The sequence below is a fragment of the Mus musculus genome, chromosome 2, assembly GCF_000001635.26.
Source record: "Mus musculus strain C57BL/6J chromosome 2, GRCm38.p6 C57BL/6J".
Lineage (NCBI taxonomy): Eukaryota > Metazoa > Chordata > Mammalia > Rodentia > Muridae > Mus > Mus musculus.
In genome coordinates, this window is record NC_000068.7 from 72,212,750 (window position 1) to 72,237,276 (window position 24,527).

Consider the following 24,527-nt stretch of genomic DNA (forward strand, 5'->3'; position numbering starts at 1 on the left):
CTTCTCCCCACCTGATCCTGTCTCCGTGGTGATGCCCTACCCCCCCCCCCCACCTGACCTCTAAACTCCCTGGGACCTCCAGTTTCTTGAGGGTTATGTGCATCCTCTCTGAATGAACACAGACCTGGATGTCCTATGCTGTATGTATGTTGGGGGCCTCATATCAGCTGGTGCATGCTGTCTGTCTGGTGGTTCAGTGTTTGAGAGATCTCAGGGGACCAGATTAATTGAGACTGCTGGTCCTCCTATAGGATCACCCTTCTCCTCAGCTTCTTTCAGCCTTCCCTAATTCAACAACAGGGGGCAGCTGCTTCTGTCCATTGGTTGGGTGCAAATAACTGCATCTGACTCTTTCAGCTGCTTGTTGGGTCTTTCAGAGGGCAGTCATGATAGGTGCTTTTTTGTGAACGCTCCATAGCCTCCATAATAGTATCAGGCCTTGGGACCTCCCCTTGACCTGGATCCCACTTTGGGCCTGTCACTGGACCTTCTTTTCCTTAGGTTTCTCTCCATTTCCATCTCTGCAGTTCTTTCAGACAGGAACAATTATGGGTCAGAGATGTGACTGTGGGATGGCAACCCCATCCCTCACTTGATGTCCTGTCTTCCTGCTGGAGGTGGGCTCTATAAGTTCCCTCTCCTAACTGTATGACATTTCATCTAAGGTCTTTCCCTTTGAGTCCTGGGAGTCTCTCACCTCCCACCTGACATCATACCACTGTTAATAATAATTTTATGAAAAACCTGACAGCATGTGGGAGTGGAGCGGGGAAGGGTACGGAATGTTTTGTTTTCAGTGTTTTGGAGCTCATGTTTTTAACCAAATTGCTCTCCTGGTGTCCTCATTTTCTGCTTTCTGATTAAATTCTACCGTAGCCTCTCATTCAGTCGGTGGCCACTGCAGCAACGCGGTTCTGGAACGTTGCTAACTGGCTCTAACTGGCTCCTCAATGCTGAGTGTTTGCTGGTTGTTTTTTCTCCCAATCCCCATTTCCCCAAATCTGGGGCCAAAAGAAATGGTGTAGCACTTATTTTATGTGACATATAAGAGAAATCTAGGCCTGGAGGACCAAGTAAGCAGAGAAGTCCATATAGACTGACAGGAGAATGTATTAAGGAATATAGTTGTTATCTGTAGTCCATGTTGCAGCTGATTCCCCAGTGTGCAAGCCATCGCAGGGGCCAGTCTAGTCATACCTATTGCTTAGCTGCCCTCACAAACAACCTCAAGGCCCCCATGTAGACTGGGCCAGAGAAAATTCAAAGAGAGGCTTTCTGCACTTCTGGGGAAAAGCAAACTATACGAAGCATGCAACCCCAGTTACTAGAACCAACCATCTGGGGATTGTAAAGGAAGTAAAAAACTCTAGGATGGCCCTGAATGAGTCAGTCACAAAAATGGGGTCTGTGGCGGCATCGTCAGCATTTGGACTAGTCAAGGACTTACCCTGCCAGTAGGTTTTTATGTCAGTGAATACCGGTCTTTGTTATTTAGGACAGATTCTAATGGAAGCTAAAAGGATCCTAAGTGATAAATGGTTTATATTTAAACATACAGAAATTTAAATACAGCAGTAATTTTGGTTGAATATTTTCTATTAGCATACTAATTTTCTTTGGCTGAGTGTCAGGACAAATTTTATGCTTTTGACATGGAAGTAATTTATTTAGTTTCTGAATTAAGAGGAAAAATGGAATATAGATTTGCTACTAAGTTCTAGCTAAAACTGTCTTTTATGTATTTTGATCTTATATAGAAACAAATATAGCAGGGTCTCATTCTGAGAAGACAGTGTTTTCATCACCTATAGCCCTGTGAAACTGACCTGGAAAAATTGTCTTTATGAATTGGCTGGGGATGTCAATAAGAATACATCACAGTACCTGTTTTTATTGTAGATGAAAGATTAATAAAGCAACATTAAGTTCATATTCTTTAGATGGTGTAAACTTCTAGAAACGTTCTTTAGATGTGCCTTTTTAATGACTTATTTTTATTGTTCTTAATTATGTGTAAGTGTATGCTTGCATGTAGGTATGCGCACATGCGTGTGTGTGTGTGTGTGTGCCCATGGAGACCAAAGACATTGCTTCTTTCTGGAGCTGAAGTTACAGGCTGCTGGGAACTGCCCAATGTGGGTGCTAGGAACCCAACTTAAGTGCCACACTGTTAGGCCTAACTACCGCTTGAGTTAAGTACTCTTAACTACTGAGCCATCTCCCCATTCCCTCTTTAGATTTCTAGAGGGAAAAATTGTCAGCTTAAATTTGCCTTAATCCAAGTCTTACCATGTGGTTCCTATTGAATCTGGAAAATGCTTGCCTGTATATAACCACTAGAACACTTTCCCTCTGCAGTCACGGAGTTTGAGAATCTCTCTCCAGTAAGGGGATTTTGATTTGTCCATAAGAACATGATGTCCTGCTTTGAAGAGAACAACCATCTTAGCAGAGTCCCTCAAAGACATTTTCTCAGCCTCGTGGCTGTATTGTAGGGTATGAACTCTTTTTTTTTTGCTTGTTTGTTTGTTTGTTTGTTTGGTTGGTTGGTTGGTTGGTTGGTTGGTTTTGGGGGTTGTTTTGTTTTGTTTTGTTTTGTTTTGTTTTGTTTTGTTTTTTGAGACAGGGTTTCTCTGTGTAGCCCTGGCTGTCCTGGAACTCACTCTGTAGACCAGACTGGCCTCAAACTCAGAAATTTGCCTGCCTCTGCCTCCCGAGTGCTGGGATTAAAGGTGTGCGCCACCACACCCGGTGGGTATGAACTTTTAAGCCCTCTTCTGACAATAGAAAAAGTGAAATTATACATTTTTTAAATGTGCTCCCGGTTACACCATAATGTTCACATAAAATGTGAACTCTGACAGTGTGTTACCCATGGTCATGTCCTAACTGTTTGCCTATAACTGAGTTCAGATCCTCCTTTGAAACTTGAAAGGAGAATGTGAAGAGGCAGGGGCTGCAAAAACAAAACAAATCAAAACAAAGAATTCTGAAAATCAGTGAAGGAAAACTATTCTAAGCAAGAAAGTAGGAGACATGTAAGGAGATTCATGGCACCATAGATGCTTCTAGAAGCCTGGAGCTAATAGCTGCACATAAACACAGGAGCAGCATCCTGTGTCCCTGGTTTCCAGAGGCAGGACAGTAAGGAGTAGAGCAGCTCAGGCCTAGGAAACACTGCATCTGTTGCAGAAGTAGTCCTGACGTCTCATTCACATTAACCTGCTTCATCCTCACCTTTGAGGACATCTGAAGAGTGTCTCAAGGCTCTCCGCAGATGAGAACCGAGGCTGCCCCGTTCTAGAACCCGAGCACTCATTCGGGGAGAGGACAGTAGGGCATTTAACTGCCCACAAAGGCATGCAGGGCACAAAGAGGCCCCGGGTCAGAGTGAGAAGAATGACTGCTCTGAAGCCAGAAGGTCATGTTTAAGATCTGCAGCTTACCGACCACATTATGGGCAATTATGCTTAACCCCTATGAGACCCCTCTGTATAATAGGGGTGATTATCCTTGCCCTGCCCACTCCCAGGGCTGTTCTGAAGATCAAATGAGGCTATGTGTGTGAAAGTATATTATAAACCTTGACGTCCCCATTAAACACCGCCACGATGATCGTGCCATCTCGAGAGGAGGTTGGCATAAGGGAAGGGCTACAAAAGCTTTGTCTCCTTGGTGGGCAGATGACCCCCAAAGTTTGTTTTCAGTCGCAAGCAGAGATCTTGTATGCAAAGCAGGGTTTTCAAAAACAACAACATTGAAGAGTATCAGTTTGAATGTTGATAAGTGTTTTATAAATAGCTGCATAATTAGCATGTACTTACTGCAAAAAGTATACATAATATTTGATTCCCTGTTGTAGGCTGTAATGAATCTGCTGTCTCCACATCCTAGGAGGTTTTCACTTACTTTCTCTGTGATAATTTTAATACATGGCACCATTATTAGCTGAATTAAGAATAAGTAAATGAGCAGTTAAAAAAAATACAGAAAAATTACAGGTGCCTGTGGTGAGTAAGATAATAACTAGGTAAAAATATATGAAATAATTACAGTGTTTGAACGGCAGAGCCGGTATGAGGAAAATGACTCAATAGAATATCAAGCCTGCTGTAGGGAAGGGTGGGAAGAGTGCAGCCTGCCTTGTGGCCTTCACTTCTTCCCTTTTCAGCCCTGAACACCCAGGCAGTCTCTCCTCAGCCAAAGGACACAATGCTGAACTGGCTGGTCCACTCGCCTATGGAGACAGCCACTTTAGAGCTTGCTTGTCGTCTTATAGATTCAGGAACCACTAATGAATGTCCCGGTTTAAAAAAGATGCTCCAGGTGTTTTTTGACATCTGTGTAGACTTCCTGTACCTGGTAGCATTGAAGTCATTATAAACTTATATAGAAACAGATCTGTGATCTGTGTTTGACATCATCACGGAGAAAGATCTCAGCCATTTGGATAAAAGTCTGGAGGACTTGTGATTTTCTTGAAGTGGTTTTGGTTTTTTTTGTTTGTTTGTTTGTTTTTGTTTTTTGTTTTTTGGTGGTGGTGGTGATAGTGGAGGTTTTTTTTGGGGAGGGGGAGGGGTTAGGGTTTTGGGTTTTGGTTTTGGGTTTTGGGTTTTGGTTTTTGGTTTTGGTTTTTGATATTTGTTTGGAAAGTACATTCTGGGCTAGCATCCCAATGATTTACTATAGTTAACCAGCAAGTATGTGAGGGCTCTTTTGTGCCCATTCTCAGTAAATGGAGAGAGCTACCATGTCTTTAAAACCTGGACCCAGCTCTGAAGGGTTCTGACTCAGCACTCCTGCATGCAAAGCAGGCTTCTTTACAGAAAAGGCTCAGGCTGGGACTGGAACAGTTGGTAAATGTGGCATTGGGTTAGTTGTGACGCCATTGACAGCAGTGAACGCAGTGGTGATGGTCTGTCTAGCTCAGACATTCGCAGTTCCTGCCTCCCTGACTCAGTTTACCCAAGCAGCAGCAGTTACACTTTGATTTTCTGCATGTTCTTTGTGTGCTTTGAGGATTGGGCTTGTTTTCTTCCATCTCCAATCAATTCCTCAATACCCAACAGACTTTTAAATCTACTGGATAGCTCATGTTTAATAAGGAAATAAATATTATATGAAATAAAACATAGCAGCATGGACTGGGGAAAAACTGTTGGGGGGGGGGCACTCTGAGAACTTGAGTTCCAGTCCCAAGAGTTTCATTGATAAATTTTGGGAAATCACTTAATCTTGTTTTGCCTCCGTTTTCATGATAGAATTGAAGGAAATGTTATCAAAAGGCTATGAAGACTGACTCCTGCCCCACCTGAAATCAGCTATGTACAAGTGATGAGTGTTTGGCCATTTAAACTCTGTATTTTTTTTACAGACTTTCAAACCTTCTCATGTTTGGGGTAGATTCCTGTGGGAGTGAACCATTCCCCGAAGCTATCTCAGCTAGTTAATGACCCGAAAAATCTCCTGTGTGTCTCTGAAAATCTGATTCCAGGACTGGGGAGGTAGCTGAGCCAACAAAATGCCTACTGTGCACACACCAGGGCTGAGTTCAGATCCCTAGAACCCATGTAAAAGCCGGGATGATTTCTATCTTAGCCAGAGAGACTGTCTGCTGGCCAGTCTCCACGGAAATAAATAACAAGATAGCGTGTGCCCCAGGAGGACATGTATGTCCCACCAACCCCTGGCCTCCACATGCGTATGCACATGGAGGTGTGCACATGGAGGTGTGCACAGAGGCACACAAGCACAGAGGGATCCACACACATGCAGGATGTTGCCTGTGAAGGGGTTTAAGCACCGGGAGGGGAGCTTAGCCATAACAATAATGTTAACCAAACTCAGTTTAATAAGTATAAAATATCTGTGAGAGCAAAGGTGAAACTTTGAATAAATCAGTTATCTTCCTATAGGGGGAAAAAACAGTCCTTGGTTTTCATGAGAAAAGAAAGAGCATTTTCTTCCCCAGTTTTGGTCAGTCCTACCTGCTGGGTGGCTCTGACTAGAGATGACTCTAGGGAATTAGAATTGAAAAATGGAGAAGAAGAAAAATAAAGGGAGAGGAGAAGGGGTGAGGAGGAGGAGGATTAGAACCAAGATGAGGAAAATAAGGAGGAGGAAGAAGAGGAGGAGAGGAAGGGAGAGAATGAGGAGAAGGAGGGTGATTACAATGGCAATGACAACAGGAGGAGTCTCATATTAAGAATTTTGCTTCCTTTGGAATTGGAGAGCTGGCTCAGTGATTAAGAGCACTGGCTGCTCTTCCAGAGGTTCCATTCTCAACACCCACATGACACCTCACAATTTTCTCTAACTCCAGTTCCGGGGGATCTGACACTCTCACACAGACATATATGCAGACAAAACACCAATGCACATAAAATAAAAATAAGTTTAAAAAATAAAATAAGAAATTGCTTTCCAAATGCAATTGGTTTTTGCTAATATAAAGCAAACCCTAGTGCAGAGGCCCTGTTGCCACTGTTTGGGACAGTGGGCACAAAAAGAGCCCTGTCTGGATTTGTAAGCCCTGCTACTTACATCTGAGGCACTTGGTGGGCACATCTCCTCCCTCAGAACCTTGGTGATTTTTCATCTTTAAATAAAACCTCCTAGGTTGTTGAAGAGCATTATATGTATGCGCTCGTGCGAACATGCTGAAGGTGTTTTATAAATGTAAACTTCTCCATACTCTTGAAGCATTATCATATGCTCAGCAATATAGTCTGTCATTTATTGAAGACAAAAACCAAACCAAACAACAACAACAAACAAAAACAAAAAACCCTAGATTTCAATATTAATAGAGAAGTCAAGAAAAACCTTGGTGCTTACATGCAAGCATTATTTAGACCCTGAGGATTAGCCATAGGCATGCTGCTGATACCGCCCAACCCGCACATGAGTGTGCTTCCGAGATCCCAGTAAAGATCAGTGGTTGATCAGAATTATATACCCTTGGTACCAACTTGGTGTTCCAGACTGTTTCATTGTCATACAGCTAGCACAGAGTCTCCTCTTCCCTACATTTCAGCGTATTATCCAATGCAATATTCCAAGAGACAGGAAGGATCCAGGCCCATTCTATCCCCACCGCTGCACAGCTATTTTATGGAGTGTCTTTTTAAATAAGTAACTCAGCTTGAATGATTTCTTTGCCCACATATCTGTAAAATATTTGGAGTTCTCTTGAACAGTTCACTAATCTATTTTAAAATACAGTTGCCTCTTAAGAACCAAATCAAGAGGCTAGAGATGTGGATGACTTAGTGATTAAAGGCGTTTGCTGTTCTTGCAGAGGAATTGAGTCTATTTCACAGTACCCACAGGGCTGTTCATTTGTAACTTGAGTTCCCGGGAATCTAATGCCCTCTGCTGGCCTCTGTGTGTACTGCATGCACATGATGCACTTAACATGCAAATAAAACACCTGTAAACATGAAACAAAAACAAATGCATCTTTTTAAAAAAAAAAAATCATCACTTCCCTCGTTTCCTCTTGAGGTGATTCTTCTAAATTTAGGGCAAGGCTCCCACTGTGTACACCAGCTCAGTAGAAGCCTCCATTTCCTTGTATAGTGTCACCATCTTTAAGTAATTGTAAAGCATATTTCATGTGTAATGAAATCTTTTTAAAGACTCTAGACTGTACAGCTAGTCTGGGCACAGTGTGATTTTCTTTTAAAGTTGGTATGACATGTTCAAAAATATATGCACATTTTCACAGAATAAGGCCATCAGAAAGTTTTTTTAATAGACATCATCACCCAGTTTTCTATCAAAGTGGATAGAGAGAAGCCTAGGTTGAGGAGAAGGCTTGGGAATATATACTATGGCCACAGCTCAAAGTCAAGATAGCTGGTGTAAAGTGAGCTCAGCGTAAGCCTGGCATATCGGGAGCCTTCAAACCCATCCTACTTTGAGCCCATACTTTTCCTACCTCATACTTACCAAGCCTGTCCAAACTCCACACCCCTGCTTCCATCTTAGCCATCCCTACTTTATTCTGCTGACTCCAGAAATGAAAGTTTAGAATAGAGCTAAGCCCAGTTTCCATGTGTCTGGATTTATTTCCTGTCCTTGTACTCGACACCCAGACCCTGGGTCATTTATAAAGAAAAGAGATGTAGCTGCTCATAGTTCTGGGAGCTGGGAGTTCAGGGGAGGGGGCGGTATCTCCTCACGGGCTGCTGGGGGCATCATCCCTCTCCACGCAGAAGGGCTAATGGGCATGTTAGAAGAAAGAGCCAAGAAAGAAACCCACATGTTGTATAACGATCCACTCTAGAAAGCACCAATCCACTCCCGAGAACGAATATTGTCTCTCATCAAAAACATCAGTGTCCCTTAAAGACATAGCCTTGCAGTGTTGCATTAAAGAATTAAAGCCCAAACATGAATCTTGGTGGGAGCATGCCATATGAAAACTATAGCACCACACAAAACACAGGGGTGTATCAAATTAAGCAAAAGAGACCATGAGAAGGTAGTATACTTTTGTTATGTTAGTTTGTGGTACCTAGTTCTCTTTGAATCGGCCTTACATTAGTGTTAATAGATATATCTAAAGAGAAGCTGGAAACTGTCTCATCTCATCTCTTCTTCGGGCGAGCAAACAGAAGTCTGTAGTTTGCAGTGACTCACTCCAAATCAAAGCACTAGACAGTGGGAACCAAAGAACGCACGCTCAGAGTCTCCTCTGCTGAGCCAACCCCTGACAGTGCTAACGTCTGCTTGCCGGTTGCAACAGTAACGAAACTTTATACCCGGTATTGTAGTTCTTACGAAAGAAAAACGGAGTTATGCATATATATATAAGCAAGAGACCAAAGGGTTAATCAGAAAAGAAATAATTTTCACATAAAGTGATCTGTCTTCCCTTTTTTTTATTGTAAGCTCAGAGAGAATTGTAGCAATACAGGTTGAGCAATTTTCTTTTTTTATGAATCTCGTGCTCAATTTATGAAAGCCATTTTGCAACCCATTTACATGCAGTAAACCTTTGCTTTAAGTTTCTGTCATTTGCCTTGATCATGATTATTTATAGTTCTTTCCGAAAGGCCCTTTGCTGCGTTAGCTCTCAAGTACGGCACTGCCACGAGGCAGTTTTCTATGGTGCCTTTTAAGCCTGGCTGTCAGCTCAGACGAGGCTGGTCTTGTTATTTGCTACAAGGCTCAGGAATGCTGTTCAGTGGGAATGAAGCTAGCCAGAGTCGGGAGTCTTGGACTCAAAGCCAACTGTGCCCTCTCCCTAGATAATCATAGCCTTTTATGTTCCTTTTGTGTTGGTTTGCCCACTTTTAGAAAGGAAACAACATTTTTGTCGCCAGATGCTAAAATAGAGCTTCACCAAAGTCCCTTTTGTGCAGTTTATAACATAAACTATAAATGCTAAGTTGTTTTATGAACAGGGTGACCATGATATGAGCGCCTATAAATCACTAAAAAAGGAAAAGGGTGTCTGATCTAAAATACTTGTGCTGTCTACACAGGAGTGGTAATGGCAGTATGACCCTTTACTTTAGACGTGTGGTGGACACTCAGTTAAGTGTTGAATTCTACTGATGAATAAATAAAAAGTTTGCCATCGAGGCTCACAGCACTAGGCATGGTATAGAACACAGGACAAAGATCCCCTCCAAGCCTCACTGGCTTATAATTAAGATGGCCGGCCACGTGGCTCAAATTGATGATGAAGTAGGCAGTGGCTCTGGATGAGAGATGAAGAGGTGGCATAAGGAGGGTCTGGAGCTCTCACTAGGGACTCTGTAATGCAGAGTGAGTTCCTCTACATCCTCCTGGCTTGTTTCTATAAACACTGCACCAGCCATGGTCCTAGCAGAATGGGGTACCCCACTCAGAAGAGTTAAATTGGAATTCATGCAAAGAAGGATCATAATGATAGGGGCAGAATTAAGGGGACCAACAGGAGGAGGCAAAATACCCAGAAGTAAGCAATGGGAAATCACATTACTGTCCTGGAGGGTGGGGTATAGGACAGGAAGGGAGAATGAGAACCGAGGCTAGACCCTGCAGGAATCCTGGTCATGTCTGTGGAGCCTGCAGTCTAACTCTTCAGTCAGCTATCAGGAGTCACCAACAGTGTGTGCGTGTGTGCTTCAGACACTGTGATGGGAAGTTTCCTTGAGGACCAACGTGGGAGATGGCATAAGTCCAAAGCTGGGATCTGTCATTCTCTGCCTTGCACGTAGCACAAGCGAAACGGGTGGGAAGTAGCTCTGTGGTTTCCTTGACTCCTTGGCACTTACCACGCACAGCCTTCTCAAGGTACCGAGCAGGAGAGAATGGATTATGCCCTCAACAACAAGAGGCGGGTCATCCGCTTGGTCCTGCAGTGGGCGGCCATGTATGGCGATCTCCTCCAAGAAGATGATGTGGCCATGGCCTTCCTGGAGGTATGTGGGGGTCATTCATATCCTTTTGTCCACTGACACAGGGTGTACAGCCAATTCTATAGAGACTCTGCAATTGCCAGTTCTAGACCTTGTTAGCATGTTCACTGTCAGGTATGTTTAATAAAAGAAAAACATCAGCCCTTGTCCTCCCGCTCCAGTGCTCCAGCTCCATGAGTGGTGCCACCATGGTGCGTTATGGTCTGCTCTTGTGTTCTTTGCATGTTTGAGAGACTTGTAATCGCATGAGTACCCAGCATTTTGCAGGCTGCTTTTTTTTTTCTACTTCGCTCTGTAAAGATTTTTTTCCCCATGTCAGTGAGTTCTTTGTAATGAAAGGTTCCGACACTCCATCAGCAGCTGTCCACAAAAGCATTTATCTGTGCCCACACGTGTCTGCTTTCTCCTTGCTAGGATAACTGTACAGCAAACACTTTTGTGCATGCGGGTCTGTCTTCAGTTACTCACTTTCTTAGGAGTAAAAGCCCAAGGGAGAATGGTGGGTGGGGTTGGCTGCTGAGAGGCTGGGTGATTTAATGAGGACTTGCCAGGGCAGCCAGGGGCCAGTTCTGAATGGACACCATTTTCTTGGTCAGCACTGCTTCCGGCTCAGCTGACTTTCTTCTCTGCAGCATAGGCTTTGGCCTTTGACCCTGGGTTAAGTAGTATCCCAATATTCACGGATATATTCCAAGACCCCAGGTAGTACCTGCACTGCTAATATAACCAAGTTCTGTATATTGCTCTTTTTCCTACACATACCTACTCAGAATAGAGTTTGTCAGTTCAGCACACTAGGAAGTGGACTACAATAACTGATATGAAAATACTATAATACACTGTAATAAAATTTATAAATTATATATTTCTGGAATTCTCCATGTAGTGTTTCCAGACTGTAGTTGATTTCAGGCAACTGATCCTATGGAGCATGACAACCATCCTCGTTCCCCTGTCTAGAACTGAGCAAGAACACTCCTGTACAGGCAGAAGATAGTGTGGTTCTGTTTCAAAATGTATAAGACTTTGCTCTAAAATTAATTTTCCAAAAAAAAAATTATGCTTCTGTTCTACTTGTATCAACTTTGATGAAGCATCAAGAAAGGTGGTCTGCGGTTGGAAGGGAGTCGCTTACGGAGTAAAGAAATATGGCAGCTTGGGACCATGTGCTGAATTGGGCCCTTCCCTGTGACTGTCATGGCTGTCATGGCTCACCATGGAGGCCATTGCTCCTGGGAGATATGGGCACAGGTGCTGATGTCACTGCTAATGGTCAGCCCAGCTCTGAGAGCATCAGGTGGGACTGTAGCACAAGCCTGCTGTTGAAGGCTCTGTTTGTGTTTACAATCACGCCGGTGGTAAATAGGAAATAAGTGAAAAACTCTAAAGTAATGTGAAAGATAAATACTAAAATTTCCCGAGAGAAATGAATTTAAAGATGCCTTGGAAGTGCAGATTGTAAAGCGCCCGATTCCAAAACCTGACAATTTTGTGTTTTTTTACACTAACCACATGAGTCCACTGGTAGTTTATTGTTTTAATTTTGCTGTGGCAAAATATGAAGAACGTAACACTTACTATTTCAGCCGTTTTTTAAACACACAATTCACACAGTCATTTCACTACTAGTTCCAGGACATCCCTCCCATCTCTTCCCCTCGCACCTCCTTCTTCCTGTGAAACTGTGGTCTAGGGGTGCTAGCCGACATGCATGGCCTAGGTGCATGACTCTGTTGCTGTCTAGAGAACTGTGAACCTTTCGGTTCTTAAGATGCTGTGACCTTTGCCGGTTACAGGAGTTCTATGTGTCTGTATCAGATGACGCACGGATGATGGCTGCCTTCAAGGAGCAGCTGCCAGAGCTGGAGAAGATTGTCAAGCAAATGTAAGCAGGGGCTTTGCTTTAGGGGCTGCCTTCCATCACACGAGTGCCTACCTTATGATTAGAACATCTCCCAAAGAAGTCTTTGCCTGCAAAAATGGCTAGCACTGGCCTGTCGTTAGCCATCTGGTCTGATCTGTGTCACGGGCCCCAGGCACAAGTAGCAACGAGACCCCATGAACAGAAGGACCTGGATGCCATAGCAGGCTATAGAGAGGGAAGCTGCCCTTTGACAAGCCCAGGTCTAGATGCACGAGTCCCTTAGACAACCCAGCAATAAAATAGCCTATGGTGTCTGAGTACATCTGAAGACGGTTACCTATATGGGAAATTCATTCACTGCGGCTAAAGCTGTCCATTGCAAATATTCCTGTCCTTGAACTGAATGTGGGGGTTTCCCATTAATGGACTATTAAATTAAGTACTGGAGAGTGAGTATATTATGAGATTGACTTTGAAAGCCAGGAGCCAGAGCGTTTAACCTCAGGTCTGCTCCGGATCTGCCTGTGACAAGAGCTAGTGGCTTCGCTGCTTCCCTGTGTTTTGGCCTCTTACTGTTAAAATGAGGGAGTCACCCATGGCTGTCCAGAGAGACTGTGCAATCTCAATGCCTAACGTAGGATTAAAGTGACACATAAATAAAGCAATCCAAAAGAACAGCAGCAACAACATTCAACAGTGTGCTTTCTCTGCTTCTTGTAGCTCAGAAGACGCAAAAGCTCCACAGAAGAAGGTAAGGGCTCTTCAGAGACCAGCACTGTCTGCACCCTGTAGCATCGAGATTATCCAGAGACCCTGGGTTGCAGTATACCGAATCGATGTCTCCTTTGTGCACAGGAAACCTTTTTTGCTTCATTCTGGGGCTCTAATTGCTTCTCGGATGCATCTTCTCCAAGTTGCCGTGGTTTGTTAGTCACTCTCCCTCACATAGTTGTGCTTGTTATTTTTACAGCACAAGGTGCTTTTGCAACAGTTCAACACAGGTGACGAGAGGGCCCAGAAGCGTCAGCCTATTCGTGGCTCTGATGAGGGTGAGCAATCTCTCCAATCTCTCCCGTGGAATATTTCTGGTTGGGCTAAAAATCTGCCCCCTGGAAACCATTGCCTTGAACCTATCAAAGCATTGTTCTTGGGTGTGCTCCTTGGTCCCCTGGTAAGTTATGTTCTTGAGGTCTGGTATCCAGACAGAGCTGAGATGCTTGCCCAAACCTCAATGGCACTGCCTCACCCCGACTGTCAGCATCTCTTGAAAGGATGTGGGATCTCCTAGGGCTTGGTTGGATGCCCAGCACCCAGTCCTCTTCCCACCCCAGAAGAGCAGTGAGTCTGCTCAGGCGGTGACCACAGATGTCTTAAGTACTATGCCTGGCTTATGTTATTCTTTGAATGGCCAAGACCACTTTCTCACATTGTCAACTGTCTCTGCAGTTTTGTTCAAGGTCTACTGCATCGACCACACCTATACTACCATTCGTGTGCCGGTAGCTGCCTCGGTGAAGGAAGTCATCAGTGCAGTAGCTGACAAACTGGGCTCAGGGGAAGGCCTGATCATCGTCAAGATGAACTCTGGAGGAGGTAACAGCTTAGATTAGCATTGTAGGCTTTTAAAAAATGGAATAAGCCATCCTGGCCAATAAAAACCATGCAAGGAATAACTGAGTTCATTTACAGTGACCCAGAAGGAGGCTATGTGAACTCCCAGAGATAACAGAAATACTGTATGAAGAGGCAGGCTTATGAAATATCTAACACTTGGGGCTGGAGAGATGGCTCAGGGGTTAAGAGCATTGGCTGCTCTTCCCGAGGTCCTGAGTTCAAGTCCCAGCAACCACATGGTGGCTCACAACTATCTGTAATGGGATCTGATACCCTCTTCTGGTGACAGTGTACTCATATACATACAATAAATAAATACTTAAAAAAGAAAGGGGAGGTTAGAATTTAAAGGAGAAAAGAAAAGAAAAGAAAAGAAAAGAAAAGAAAAGAAAAGAAAAGAAAAGAAAAGAAAAGTCAAGTCTAACACCCAGATTCCCACACAAAGGAGTGAGAAGTGATTTATGGGAGGCAGCTGTGTCCGCAGTCTCTGGCATCTGAAAGAGCCCCAGGCCCTTTCCCTGAGAAAGGTGCACCTTTAGGGGGCCTGGAGTTTGACAAGGAAAGACTCCAGGTGCCTACATATCTGCAGCTGGGGCGGTTGAGTGCTGGTTCTGTTCAACCAATGACAGTTCCCCACTCCCCAGTAGAGACAGCGGAGCTCGGCTGCTCTAATAATGTTCGGGATACTCCACTCCCTAACCTGGGACTAAAATTCCTTTCCTCTTCCCCGACTCTATTTACCCGAAATGTTACATCTGTATGGTCTGACCACTTGAATGTAGCAGTGACAGAAAAGGATGAACTAGACACACTGTGTGCTCATGAGGAGCTGGGAAGTAAAGGAAACCTATACGCCACGGTGGCTGGCTGAGGTTCAGGCAGTGCTCACTCCATGGTGGCAGGTGTACGGGCATTGCTCAACCACAGCACAGTGAGAAGGTTCAGGAAGGAGCCTTCCGCAGTGTTGGCTCCACAGCCCTGAGAGGGTCCTTTAGGAACGGAGTGAAGCGTTTCTGCCTTGTCTGAAGGTGAGTGATTCTGCTGATGCAGGCTTTTAAAGTGGATGATGGATTCTTAAGACCTCTCCTTCTATTTTGTGCCAGTTGCTCCAGACCCAGGATGGCCTCTGAGATTCATGTATTGCATCCTTCCCCTAGGCATCCCAATACATTGGACATTCACCTAGCGGAGAGTGTGCCACTGAAGCCAGCCCCTCGATGTCCCACCTAAAGTTTTAATTGTCTCCCAACACATACTTTCTAACCCTCTTCCCTGCTGTGCCTTGAGGCCCTTATCCCATTTCACTTACATACACATACACACTCACACACACATACATACTCACACATACAAACACACTCACACACACATACACACTCACACACACATATATACTCACACACACACACACACAAATATACTCACACACATACATACTCACACACACATACACACACACACACATACTTACACACATACACACACAAATACACTCACACACATACACACACACATACTCACACACATACACACTCACACACACTCTCACACATGCACACATACTCACACATACACACACATACACACTCACACACATACACACATACACACTCATACACACTCTCACACATGCACACACACTCACACATACACACACACACACACACACACACATACATACTCACACACATACACACACAAATACACTCACACACATACACACACACACATACACACACACACTCATTTCTTATCCCCTTATCCCTTTGTGTTAACTAGGATTTTTAGTTTATGTTTTAGCTCTCTTTATCATTTCTTTATGTGTCCCTAGTATCTGGTATGTAGTAAATACTAAACATATTCAATAAACTGATTCGTGAAATATAGAGAGGTACTTTAAAGTATTTAATGCTATTAGCTTCCATATTGGGCACAAGTTTTTTTTTTTTTTAAGATATTTTGTGACTAAAAATCGTGTGATATCTCTGAAGTGGTCCCCAAAGTTTCTAATAATGACCTTTCTATCTCCAAAGTGCCAGGCACTGTAACCATCAAGAAACCTAACTTGCTGTCTGACTGACTATGTGGACTGTATAAATAATTATGGTTGACAGAGTAGATCTGGGCAAATTGATGCTTGGGTGTGCCTGCTCCTGTTGTGTGGTCATTTCTGATGCCATCCCGAGTGCTGTGGCTCAAGTGCTGTCTTTTTTATTCAATGGATCCGTTCGCTCGAGTGTTTTATGCAGTCGCATTGCATGTTCCGGTAATTCACCAAGCTGGCAATTTGTTGGTGTGATTAGGGCAGCGCAGCAAACCTCAGATGGATTTAATAGGCAATCTCATGCTTTTTATGTTCACAGAAAAGGTGGTGCTGAAATCTAATGATGTTTCAGTATTTACGACGCTCACCATTAATGGACGCCTGTTTGCCTGCCCGAGAGAGCAATTCGACTCACTGGTAAGAGTGAATGGCCTCCTCAGAGCACCGTGTGCAATCAGAAAACCTTGTCTGCAGCTTAATTTCACGGCCACACTGAGGCTGGTTGCTAAAAATTCTTGACTGCTCTGTGGCTTGTTCTACACCGCGGTCTGTCGGGAAAGCCTCCGGTGCTCACTGGAGATGATGCTCCAGGCTTTAGACAATCTTCTGTGGAAATTAGCCAAGCTGTACCGCTGCTACGGGGACACGGTTCAGCTTTACCGCTGCTATGGGGACACGGTTCAGCTTTCAGAGTCTTGGTTGGGATTCCTTTCATTAAAATGTCTTTAAGTTCCGTGTCAGTGTTCAAAATAAGAGTACTCAGGTCAGAAGGGAATTAATCACAAGCAAAGGAGACGTCAGCCTTAGGGGACCCCTGAGTGAGGACCCATGGCAGAGCCACCATTGGGTCTAGAAGGGCTCTTCCCTGAACATGTTCTCTGGATTATCATAGGGACACCAGAGGTCAGAACACTTGTTCCCAGCCACTCAGAACTTCTGTGAAAAAGAGACACATTCATTTCTGTTTATCCTCCAAAAATAAAATGTGGGATTGACTAGCTACTAGAAGATCTTAGAAGCCATAGGACCAGTTTAGTTTCACGGATCTAGTTTTCTCTGTCTCTGGACACACATGCTTCCCTTATGAGGAAATAAAAGACATATGTGCGAGAGGTGAACTGCACCAACATCTTGGGAGAGCTGTTTTCTTAGTGAAGTATAGACAGGTCTTGCTAGAACTTTAGGAGGGAGTTAGGTTAAAGCATACAACCAGAGCCCTGTGACAGCCTGGATTCCCACCCAGCACTGCATCCTAATAGGATGTGTTGTCCCTGATCTGGTTTCTGCTTCAGGGAATGCCATGGGTTTTTGTCCATTCTTTTTTGTTTGTTTGCTTTTTGTTTTGTTTGTTTGTTTGTTTTTAAGATGTGATATTGTTTTGTAGCTCCTGGGTCTCAGTATTCCTTCCCTCGAATCCCACGTGCTGGGATCACAGATGTGTGCCACCAGACCCGGGGGCAGGGGACAGCTCATGTGGCATCATTTTATTTTCATTTAAGAACTTCACAAATGTGGCACAGTGCCTTCGCTTCCCCCAACCAAGCCCAGAGCACCCGACTTGCCCTAGAACCAGCACAGGGTGATCAGCGCAGAGTCACAAGCCTTGGTTGTGTTTCTTTGGTTCTTTAATCACCTGCCTTCATTGCTTTCTGAATAAATATCTCTCAACATTTAGGGATTTAAAAATAAATAAATAAAAATAAATAAATAGCCAGGAAACCACATAAAGACCGAAGGAGAAAAGTGACTCTACAAAATTGTCCTCTGACCTCCACTGGTGGCAGAGAGCATTAGCCTCTCCCCTCCCCACACATCATGCATGCACATATAACATTTAAAAATTTGCTGTGAGTCTGCACCCCCTCTCCTGGAAAGTAATGCCTTAGACAGCTAGTGTTGCTAGATGTCCCATCGAAGGTGCCGGGTGAAGTGTTTGCCTCTCTTGCCAGCTGGTTCTTGGCTGCTGGGTTGAGCCAGGGGGTGTATAGTTAGGCGCGTGGACTGTCTCCAGCTCCTTGGGGGCAGACACTAACTTCTTAAGCTTCTGTTTATTGCTCACAGTCCTGCGGCCTTCCAAGTTCTGGGCTTTTGCTTATCTTCCATTTTAAGGCCTGAATGGTTGGAAGGAATTTGCTTGGCAGTGAGGACTCTGGACACGAGCCTCTCCGCTGGGGGTGCCGTGCACCTCTCTGTGCTCGGAGAGAGCAGGCCTTACCTGAAGCTCCCTCTTGGGCTTGCTAAAACATCCCTCTGACAGCCATCTTTCTAGAATGTTGACCCAAGCCCTCCGAGTTATCGCCACACACTTACCAAGTGTCAGCCAGCCTGACAAGTGCCCAGGAGCGTCTGTCCTTATGACAATGACAGTCAAATTAGGAAGAGAGTAACCCAAGCCTCCCCGAAGAAAATGAGTCTCAGTGTTAAATTGTGTCATCCAAAACTAGCAGAGTGCCCGTGGTGATCCCACTGTGGAAGGCCCACAGAAAGCTCTGCATTCCAGAGCTTTGTGCCCTTGAAGTTTTGTATTTGAGTAGAAATGTTAGTACAAAGCCAATTAGAGCAAAGCTTCAGTGTACTGTAATTTGGCTCTGCTTTTATCCACTCCCTGGTTCCTAAGACTTTTATTTAGTTCCTGCCACATCATTCCACAGTCTGTGGGTGTTTCTGGCCATGGGACAGTCTTGAAGACAACCCCTTCATAGCCCATGTTTCTCAAGGAGCCGGTGTGTCATCAGAGGGAACCCACTATGACAAGTTGCACTACAGAGGCAGGGTTATAGCACAAGCAAAGAGGCATGCTGAGGTGTAGGTCACTTAGCCAGCAGTTACACTGGCAATTAGCATCCCCTTTTTATGTGTTACGTCTTTGGACTAGGACCTCGGTAATGTCATTCTTCCGATGGCCTTCCCTCAGCATTTGTATAAATCTCATCTCTCAGTGAGGTTGAGGAGGGACCCATAGGACTCCAGAGAAGGGAACGTGTCATTTCTCAGACACCCATGCTGTGCAGATCCTACGTAAGCTCTGCAGTACCTGGCCAGCGGGACATCTTCAATGGAAAATGGCCCAAGGTAGTGTTTGCTCTGGGCTCCAGGCTGCACATGTAAATCCACCATTTCAGAGGAAGGCTCTCCTGCTGATGGTCACCCTCCCCTCAAGTGAAGGCTGAGATTCTACAGCGACTTCTTGAACCTCTGGAAGGATGTGGGGATGACAACACAACCTCTGTTACCCAAAGGGCTTCCCATCGAAATCTCCACAGGAGTTGTTGTGTTAATCAGTCCTATCTACAAGACACCATAAAACCTCCCGGAAAGTGCTAGAGGTGCAGGTAGATGGAGGTCCTCAAGAAGAGAGCAAACTTAGTGAGTGGAGTGGGAAGCAGCTGCAGGAGAGAAGGGAGACCACAGAGGGCCCGGCTGACCTGTGACGTTGTCCTGAGACCAGGAATCTAAGGGCTTCACCTACTGAAGACTTGCCCCGGGCTGGAGCCATTCTCAGCTGATTCCATAAGCACCTTGCCCACCAGCACCAGTTCTGTTTGGAATTGCTGCTTTCTGCCCTGCTCTCTGTGCTCTACAGAGAGGATCCGTATCCAGCTCTTCACCTAGTGTTGCCCTAACCAACTTTCCTGTGCATTTGTAGCAGTCCAACCCCTCTGGAAAGCGACCTAATTGGACAGAGGGGACGTTCCTGTGCTGAGGACTGGATTTACTCGCTGCTCTTAAATTGTTCCCATTTAATCCTCTTAACAAGCCTCAATATTAGTTGCCAACTTGGGTAGTATAACTCTGATTTACTGGAACTGCAGACAGTCAGAAGATTAAGGGATCATACCAAGTATGTGTTGCTACAGTGGGGTTTATGCTCAGTCTGCTGTCTTCTGAAGCTGGCACTAATGTGATCTTCTAGTTTGTCCTCTGACAAACCATCTCCTAATCTGGTACTCGGATCCTCTTTAAAAGCTCCCTCATTTTCACCCTTGCTATCATCATAAGCATGAGCCATCCTGAGAAAAGCCTTTCTCACCCTCCTGCTCACTGCTTCTCTTCATCCTTCAACACACCCTGACTCCCAGTAGGCTCCCTGTTTCGAAAGGTCCATTCAGGTGCCTCTACCTGCTTGTCTATGTACCTAGTAGTCTGGTCTGTTGATATTCTGTCTCCAGATGTGCAAATGGAGCCCAGCAAGTAACTGTATCCACAAGTAGCACCTCCCCTGTTGATGCAAGTAGACTTTGTTACACTGTAAACTTGAGAGCTCAGCTCACAGATGAACTTTCCAATGCAGGAGCCACCTAAACCTTGAGCATGTAATTCCTTGAGTGTTTAGAACACTGGGGACATCCCTTGAGTACAGAAGTGATGAAGATGCTGCTGAAATCCATATAATAGTAATAGTTCTAACATGAGCCCCTTTTCTTATTAATGCTGGAATTGGGGCAACAAGCCTTGTACCTACAAAGAAAGTGCTTAGCCAGAGTGACATCCCTAGCCATGTGATATGAGTATTGAATATCCAAGTACTGTTAGCATCATAGTGGCAGATATTCTTTCTATGTCTCACATGTATGCATATATATCCATTCCTAAATATCTATCCCTAGTCTTACAGATAAGTATTTAGGTATTATACACTCCATCTGTCTCTTGTCTGACAAAGTAAGAACGCTGTATAACATTTCTTAGATCACAGAAGGAGATGAGTGAAGCAAAAGAAAACTTCTGACAAGAGTCTTGGTCTAAGTAGCAGAGTCTGGTCTTGCCCCAAACTTGCAACATTCTCAACCCAACAGCTCTCGGGCCAGGCTGAGGACTTGGAAATCCTGTGTAGACTCAGATCACACTGCTCTCTACTAGTTCACTACTTTAGGTGGTGTGTGAAGACGTGGCTGTGGCAACTTGACCTCAGTTACCACCAGGAGTTAAGTAGTAGTGTGGGTAGAAATTCAAACTCCTGTGCTAGTATTTGGCTTTATCATACTTTCTATGGAAACATGAGGGTAAGGTCTCCAAGAGCATCTTCCATCTTTACCGTGGAAGAGGAAGAGTTTCCAGGTACCCACCCGCCAATCCCCAGGCACAGGAGATCCCTGCACAGCCTTTGCCCAGCCTTATTTGTCATGGCCCACAGTTGAGATGGTGGTGGTGGCAATGCTGGTGACCACACTGTTGGTAACTGGGGATGGTTGAGGATGCTAACAACAAAGATGGCCTCCAGGCAAGTACAACAAGCAGCAAAGACACTCTTCACCTCAAAACCGACATTTCAAAACATGCCCAACACTATCCCCCAAATCCTTTCCAACACCAAAAACTCCCGAAAGCGTTGGGCACTGAGTACTGGTCCCTTTGTGGTTCTGATCCAGTTTTTTCACAATCTTTCCCAGACTCCCTTGCCGGAACAGGAAGGCCCGACCACTGGGACAGTGGGAACATTTGAGCTGATGAGCTCGAAAGACCTGGCGTACCAGATGACAACCTACGATTGGGAACTCTTCAACTGTGTGCATGAGGTAAGACGCCCAGCAAGGAGCGTCCATGGGCTCCATAGGATTCTGAGTGAAGCCTGCTGGCCTGACGCCACTCATGTTTCCGTGTGCTACCATATGGAAACCACATGATGGGTTTTGTGCATGCTGAGCTTATAAAACCCGTAAGTATTAAAGAAAAAAAAAATCTCTGTGATGCTATGCTATGTCTTCCAGAGTCTATTAAGCCAATAACACCTAGTTTATATTTATATATTCCACAAGCTTCATGAAAGCCCTTCAAATCTATATGACAAGGTACATCCGGGTTAGCGATTGAATTCACATCTGCTGCTTGATAGAACACTTTCCTGACAAACGGAGGAGCCAGGCTGGCGTTTTGATTTAAAAGCCAACAAATAAGTAAAATTGTTTTCCTTTCTGTTCTAGCTGGAGCTAATCTACCACACATTTGGAAGGCATAATTTTAAAAAGACCACGGCAAACTTGGATTTGTTCCTGAGGAGGTTTAATGAAATTCAGTTTTGGGTTGTCACTGAGGTCTGCCTTTGTTCCCAGCTCAGCAAACGTGTTCAGCTTTTGAAAAAATTTATCAAGATAGCGGCTCAGTAAGTGTCTTTAACTTTGGAGAAAGAATAAAAATGTCCCTGAACTCTGTTCTCATGGAAAACACCTTACAAAGAGAAACGGGTGTAAGAACAACCAGCAGTTGAATTCTTGAAAGAGAAGAATGTCTTCTAGCTTTTTAATAGTTAACATCAATATATAAATTAACATCTTGTAGTACTGATGCTGGAGTCAAAGGGGGGGGTGTGTTTTGCTCTGAACTCTTCAGATTTCCCCCACCCCCACCCCCCTTTGAAGAATGCTATTGAAGTCAACAAAAGTTCCTTTAGAAACTTTGGTTGCAAGGCTCTGGAAGCCGATGTGGCACATAACACGTTCTCACCAGTAGAGGGCAGTAGAACATGCTGGAACAACAGCTCACAGCTCAGGCAGAATAAAATCAGTAAAACGCATACAGGCCAGCTAACCTGGCACTAGGAAATCATCTCCATGCACATCAGAGAAAGCAAACATCTTATAAATATTCTATTTAAAAGCACTTCTTGGGAAACAATTTATTTACTGCAGGGGCCAGTTAGGTTTCTCCCTGACATGAATTTAATCTTCTCCTGCTATTTAGATATGCTTGACAACCTCCTGTTTACTTCCATGTTTTTGGTATCACCACAGTGCTAAAAATAAAAAAGCTAAATGTGGCTTGTGCTGCGAGACTCCTTCCCTTTCTAAATGCAGAGCCCGAGCTCGGGGAGGTTAGGAGAATGAGCGACCCCAGCCAGGCGTTTTCTTGAGCCAAACAGTTCAGATCCCACACACTCTCTTGATTTCCAGAGCTAAACAAAGAAGGGAAAGCGGCTTGGTGTTTTATAGAAGCCAGCTTGCCAAATGCCTTGAGTTGTTTTGCCAGATTTCGAGGAGACAATAGAATACCAGATCCTTTGAATCCAGGAGCTGCTTGCCTTGCCTTTTGGGAAAGCTGGCTGTTTGAAGACAGGTTTGGTGCGGCCACTTTCCCTAGCGGCGCGGTCAGGCGGCCTCTGTGCAGTGAGCAGATGCCTTCATGTGTTTGGAATGAGTGGCTTATGGAAACTATGACAGGGTGAGCTTTCCCATCATAGAGAGCTTGTTCTCTCTTCACCTTAGCCTGCTGGTGCCAAGTGCAGCAGGAAGGAAGAGAGGACCTGCCTGTCAGTTTACAACAGAGCAGGCAACACAGAAAAGGCTCTCAAAACACCCAGGAGTTTGTTTTGTTTGTTTGTTTCTGCCTTTGTAATGTATCCCCTATCTTCCTGACTCTCTGTATTATACAGGTAGACTTGGCCTTTCCTGCAAATCAGCTGACTATTTAGCCATATTCAGCCCTGTGCTGAGGCTGCTGTCCCGCCATGAACCTGTTCACTCAACCCAGTTAGTACAGACTCTAGGCTTTCCTAACCCTGAGTCTACAGGAATAGACAGAAGCCTCTAGACCAGTGGTTTTCAGCCTTTGGGTCTCGATCCGTTTGGGGGTCACATATCAGGAATCTTGCGTATCAGATATTTACATTACAATTCATACAATGATTGTTGTGAAGTAGCAACAGAATAACGTTATGGTCGGAGGTCCCCACAACGTGAGGAACTGTATTAAAGGGTCACAGCATTAGGAAGGTTGAGAGCCACTGAGGTAGACAATAGCATCTGTTTTGCTTGCTGTCTTTAGAAAAGCTGCAGCATTTTCTTTTAAGTTCTTGGCCCAGTCTGGAGCTTAGCAAAATTAAAGAGGCAAAGCTGGGGTAGGTGCTTTAGTCCTGTATTCACAGGAGAAAAAACCGAGACAGGAAGTCATCTCCTGGCTTGCCTTGAATGATAAGCAAAGCTGCAAATGGAGCAGGTCTGCCGCTCTGGATTTATTATCTCCAAGTCACCCACACAAGGCAAAGGCCAGTGATGCAGGTGGAGATGCCGGCCCTTGTTCTGGGAGCCACTACCCTAGCATTGTGACATCCTTGCTTGCTTTCTCGTGTGTGAGCCGATCCACCATAACTCCTCTAAAGTGCATTTCCCCACCGCCACGACCTATGAAGAACGGCTCGTGGCTACTTTTTGAGTTGAATATGAGCAGCCAAAGCAACCATTCAATGAGCCTTCTGCAAAAATGTTTTGTTCAAACATTATTTATTTACTTTTATTTTGTAGAACATGATTTTAATATTTTCAAACAATAATTATTTTAAGATATATTTCATTGTTAGGTCTCCCTTTTCATTTCTGAATTTATAATTTGGATACTGTCTCTGAGCAATCTGGTTAGGCTGGCTAAGGATTTATCTATCTTGTTGCTATTCTCAAAGAACCAGCTCCTGGTTTTGTTGATTCTTTGTATAGTTCTTTTTGTTTCTATTTGGTTGATTTCAGCCCTGAGTTTGATTATTTCCTGCCGTCTACTCCTCTTGGGTGTGTTTGCTTCTTTTTGCACTAGAGCTTTCAGATGTACTGTCAAGCTGCTAGTGTGTGCTCTCTCCAGTTTCTTTTTGGAGGCACTCAGAGTTATG

At 44.5% G+C, this 24,527-nt stretch overlaps 1 protein-coding gene across 9 annotated transcripts in view; it reads left to right on the forward strand.

Moving 5' to 3' along the window:
• Positions 1 to 24,527, forward strand: part of Rapgef4 (Rap guanine nucleotide exchange factor (GEF) 4) — a 276,260-nt gene that overhangs the window by 231,535 nt on the left and 20,198 nt on the right. For all 9 annotated transcript variants that reach the window (NM_001204165.1, NM_019688.2, NM_001204166.1 and 6 more), the window contains 8 exons: positions 10,268 to 10,418; positions 12,212 to 12,300; positions 13,000 to 13,030; positions 13,250 to 13,328; positions 13,726 to 13,872; positions 16,257 to 16,354; positions 21,328 to 21,453; positions 21,859 to 22,037. In NM_001204165.1, coding sequence (NP_001191094.1) covers positions 10,268 to 10,418; positions 12,212 to 12,300; positions 13,000 to 13,030; positions 13,250 to 13,328; positions 13,726 to 13,872; positions 16,257 to 16,354; positions 21,328 to 21,453; positions 21,859 to 22,037 — 900 coding nt within the window. The remainder of the gene's footprint in view (positions 1 to 10,267; positions 10,419 to 12,211; positions 12,301 to 12,999; positions 13,031 to 13,249; positions 13,329 to 13,725; positions 13,873 to 16,256; positions 16,355 to 21,327; positions 21,454 to 21,858; positions 22,038 to 24,527) is intronic.